Here is a 5,091-nt window from a genome sequence, read left to right as displayed (position 1 = left end):
TAAAAATGGAACGGAAAGCGGTCTCGATTCTTCGGCGGCGGTTTGATTGTTTTTTGAACGGTTTGATGTTGGATATGAATTTTAGCCAAACCAGAACTGTCCCTGGACCTGATTCACGGTCAAACCGGTTGAACTGGCTTGTCCGGTCTGGTTTTTAAAACCTTGCTTTGTAATGTGTATCAAATTTACCAAATATGACGAATTTAGAGTATGCTGGAAATAAATTAAACATTGCATTCGTACTGCTTTGCTTACATTACATTCCTTTCTTCTCGAACCCAACAATTAAACATTGCATTCGTACTGCTTTGCTTACATTCCTTTCTTCTCGAACCCAATACTAAAATATTCAAAACCTTTGCATTTATAATGCAATACCACTTTTTTACTTCAAATCAAGTAGCCCCTTAAAGAAAGTCTCAAAATTGTATTTTTTTTATAACCTAGAGAAGTAATGAATAAAATATTGCGGCAGAGAATAGTGTTGAAGTTCAACTCAGACCCTTGGCAAATGGAATTAGTAAAATAATTTGGATCACGCTTCTCTTTGAAGAAGTTTAGCTAATTATCAAATGATAATAAGATTTGTATTACTATAACACAGTCATGCCTATCTTGATTAGATCAAACATGTGGAGATAGATTGACACTTCTTTAAAGAAAAAAATTCAAAATGAGGATTTATGTGTTTCATATATTTCCTTGATCAATCTACTAACTGTCTGACCAAAGGATTTGGTTGACTCCTTTTTGAAAAGTTTTTTGACAAACTTGGTTTGTTGGATATTTACAGACCAGCTTTAGGGAAAATGTTAATATTTAGTGGTTTTTCCGTCTACCTGAATGGTTGGCGACGTACAACATTTAATATGTTGCAAACGGCTGCATTTTTTGACAGCCACTCCTGTCACTTTTAATGATAAGTGAGCACACAGATTGTTGAGGTTGAGGCTATGGTTCTGAAAGTCGGTAAGAATTCAGTTGTATAGGAAATAATTTTTGGGATCCTAACTATTATATTTAGTAATTTTTATACAAAAATTTATATTTCTTCCATGTTTTTCTCCCTTGTAAACCTCTCTATATTTAATTATATTAAGCTTATTATTCTGCTTTTCTTCCTTCCTGTTACTATTTTACTTCACTCGTTGTATAAATTATTTTTATTTAATATAAAGGATAATTGGTGTTTATGTTAAGACCATGTAGTTTGAATTTTATGCTTATCCTGGAAACATTATTGAGGTAAATCCAGTGCATTACTCATTATTGCTAGATCTCTTTATTATATTAAGCTTATTATAATTACTATATTAATAAGATGATTCACTTTGTTTCAGTTATTATAATTATTCTTATATTGGCACTTTGTCTCAGTTTTTCATTTTCTCTCTCTTGAATTTGTAGGTGTGGCCCATGCAAGGTGATCGCTCCAAAGTTTAAAGAATTGTCAGAGAAGCACCTTGATGTGGTCTTTCTCAAGCTCGACTGCAATCAAGACAATAGAGTACACTATTTTGCTCTCTCTCCCTCTCTCTCACCAACATACATATCACTCAATTCCTAGCTATCTACATATCTAAACACCTAAAACTTTTTTGTTTCCACATTTAAACTACCTAAATCTTTCATATCACGTAAAAAAATACCACCATTTTAACCTTTAAAGAGTGAAATATATCTTTTGTATGCATAGGTAAGATGTTTTGCATGTAAAGATTGAAGTCTAGTTGGTAGATATGCAAATACATAGGAGTTGAGTGGCATGTATGTAAATCTTCCTATACTGTATTTATACATTTATTATGATATATATATATATTTAAAATAAGTTGCATGCAGCCCTTGGCTAAAGAGCTGGGAATAAAAGTTGTTCCCACCTTCAAGATTCTCAAACAGAGCAAGGTTGTGAAGGAAGTAACAGGAGCAAAACTAGATGATTTAGTCCTTGCTATTGAAACAGCAAAATGTACCCAATAATAGCTCACCCAATGATCTCAGGCAGAGTATAGACTATTGTGGCTTTGAGATCTCTCAGGAAATAGTTGAACTTTACATGCTACCCTCCTCTTTGTTGTTTTGAAGGAAAATGATGTAGCTGTGCCTATGTCAGGCAATGTAATGTAAAATACCTTTTTTTTCTTTTATTACATTTGAAGTATATTTTATATTTGGGTGCATTTATAATGCATACTACATAATTCATATTTATTTACATATTAATATCTCAACTTTTATATACTCATGCACAACACCTCAACCTTTAATATTAAATAAAAAAAAAATATTATTATTATTTATTAAAGATAGAGAATACATCACCACGATGCCTTAAAAATTGGATGAGGCCGATTGATTTGATTGTGATCCAAGCATACTATCGGTCCGGGTAGCCTCAAAAATCATTTTAGGATTGAACCAATTAAAAATAGTGTTAATCATCGGTTGAATTGGCAAATCGGTCTCCAAAATATAGAACCAGCAGATTCAAAATACCTATTTAATTATTTTCAATTTACAATTAAATTATTAAAAAATATAAATATATTAATAAAAATAAATTTAATCAAACAAACTCATTACATGTAGACCATTTAGGTGACTTGGAAACTTTAAGAATTAGACGTTTTTTTTTTCTTTTTATGTAAATAATGAAATGTTATGTTTACCCCACGTAGTGGCATTAAGGCTTTGTTGTTGTTGTTGTTGTTGTTGTAACGAAATGTTAAAGTTTTATTTATGATATGAGACTAAAAATTTATGAGTGGTGAAATATGAGTTGGAATTTAGAAATATTAAGTGGGTTGCATGATGTAATATTATTATAATAAAGTTCTAGCACTCAAACTTTTTATTCTTATTAATTCTTATTAATTTTTTATTCATTTAATTTATATTGCTACAATAATTTATTTTATATTTATAGATCTATTTTATTAATTTTCAAATATATTTAATATATATATATATAAATATATAATTATTTATTTGTAATACATATATAATTATATTTTGATCAGCAATTTATATATGTATATAGAATATAAAGAAAATGGTAGACGAAATTGAAAATTAACTAAAATATAATAAAATTAAAAATTGATTTTTTTTAAAAAAATAAATAATATTAAAGGAAAAATATTAGGGAATACAATTTGTAAAATGAAAAAAATTCTCTTAATTTAGCTGCTATGAACAAATATTTTGAATTGTGTATGATGTTTCTTCGTGATATCGAAATCATCAATGATTGTTTTTATATCTAAACTCATTAAAATAATTTTTTCAATATATGTTATTAGTGAGCTCGCAAGAAAATTATTTTTCATTTTTATTCATAATTTTTTTTTGATAATCTTAATAAATGAAAATGTGTGTTTCTATCCAAACAAACATTATTAAAATCAATCTAATTAAACGATCAAATATGAATGATTTTATTATATTTGCCAGCATTTGACATAAATTAGAAGTTTTTGAAATTTTAAAAAAAGTATTATTATGATGAGCTTCAATTTTTATATATGGCATACATTATCATACATCTTTTTGGAAAACTTGAACCAGTATAACCACAAATACAAGGTATTGAATTCATGACTACTTGATTGAAAGACTAAGCTCTCAACCCTTCGGCTCGAGTGACTTCAATCATAAAAAAAATTTGGAGGATATAGCAACAACAAACCTTTATCCCACTAAGTGGTGTTGGCTATGCGAATCCTTTTTCTCCATCGAGTCCTATTAAGCGTTATATTTTCATTTTATTATAATAGATTAATATTATTTTTTATACAATATGCCCCGGTCTTTTCAAGTCTACCTCTATCTTTTTTAACATAAGTTGAAGTTAAAACATCTGTTCTTCAGAGCGGATCATTAGATGGTCAACGTTTAATATGATCAAACCATCTAAGACAACTCTCTCTAATCATTTCCACAACTGGAGCTACACTTTCACAAATAGATTCGTTTCACATATCAAACCATCTAAGACAACTCTCTCTAATCATTTCTACAGCTGGAGCTACGCTTTCACAAATAGATTCGTTTCACAATTTTGCCTCTAAGTGGTAAGCCACTCATCCACCTAAGCATTCTCATCCCAACAACATTTAACTTTGTTTTATGCTTCAATTTTGAAGGCCAACATTAACATTCTGCACCACAAAGCATTGCAAGTCTCGCCACTTGTCCCCCGATGCGAAAAATGGAGAGTAGAGTTAGATAGTGGATAACCAACACAAAATTTTTGTCAAAAAAATTATGACATAATCCTTTAAAATAATGTGTAAATATATTTAAAAAAAATTGGAGGGAGGACTTGATTTTCTCAATTTTCAGACCCAACTGGATCCTGGCAGCTTCTCAACTGCTCTTCCTCTCATCATCTTCCTCACTCTATCAGCCTCACTCCAAAGTCCTTTCTCAGCATATATACTCGATAGCAGAATATAATTTCCAGTATTCTGCGGCTCCATCACAAAGAGGTCCCCAGCAACAATCTTCCCCATCTCCACATCACCATAACTCCTACAGGCCGCAAGAATTGCTCCAAGAGCTCCCACATGACTTCCCACCAACTCCGGCATTCTGCTGATCATCTCATAAGCCTCCCCGAGCCTCCCCGCACGGCCCAGCATATCAACCACGCACGCATAATGATCCGAACATGGCTTAATCCCATACTCCTCCACCATACTCCGCCAATACCTCAATCCATCCTCCACCAGCCCCGAATGCCCGCAAGCACTCAGCACACCCACGAATGTGATCGGATCCGGCCTTATTCCCTCCCCTCGCATTCTCTCAAACAGCTTCAGAGCTTCCCCTCCATGGCCGTTCGACGCGAGCCCATTGATCAGAGCGGTGTAGGAGTGAGCATCCGGCGATGGGATTTCGTCAAATAAGCCAAGAGCTCTCTCTACTTCGCCGCACTTGGCGTACATGTCGATGAGTGCGGTGAGCAGCCGAACGTTCTTTTGGATGTGTTTCTGATGGATATAAGCCCCAACCCAGCGGCCCAGCTCTGTGCTCCCGAGCTGGCTAATGGCGGATACCACGCAGGGCCTGGGGGCGGAAACCGGGCCC

General features: G+C 33.0%; 2 protein-coding genes across 2 annotated transcripts in view; one reads left to right on the top strand and one right to left on the bottom strand.

Annotated features, from left to right (window-relative positions):
- Positions 1-1,407: 1,407 nt before the first annotated feature.
- On the top strand, positions 1,408-2,170 carry LOC110028572 (thioredoxin F1, chloroplastic-like; the record flags this gene model as incomplete). The annotated part of the gene is given in 2 exon segments (XM_020730475.1): positions 1,408-1,507; positions 1,843-2,170. Coding segments are annotated over 2 exon segments (238 nt in total), but the record flags the coding sequence as incomplete, so codon positions are not given.
- Positions 2,171-4,203: 2,033 nt separating this feature from the next.
- LOC110028571 (putative pentatricopeptide repeat-containing protein At5g37570) overlaps positions 4,204-5,091 on the bottom strand; it is a 9,571-nt gene continuing 8,683 nt past the window's right edge. The window contains exon 3 of the mRNA XM_020730474.1: positions 4,204-5,067. Coding sequence (XP_020586133.1) covers positions 4,341-5,067 — 727 coding nt within the window. The 3' untranslated portion in view covers positions 4,204-4,340. The remainder of the gene's footprint in view (positions 5,068-5,091) is intronic.

The sequence above is a fragment of the Phalaenopsis equestris genome, unplaced genomic scaffold, assembly GCF_001263595.1.
Source record: "Phalaenopsis equestris unplaced genomic scaffold, ASM126359v1 Scaffold000514, whole genome shotgun sequence".
Lineage (NCBI taxonomy): Eukaryota > Viridiplantae > Streptophyta > Magnoliopsida > Asparagales > Orchidaceae > Phalaenopsis > Phalaenopsis equestris.
This window is presented reverse-complemented; position numbering and strand designations above follow the sequence as displayed.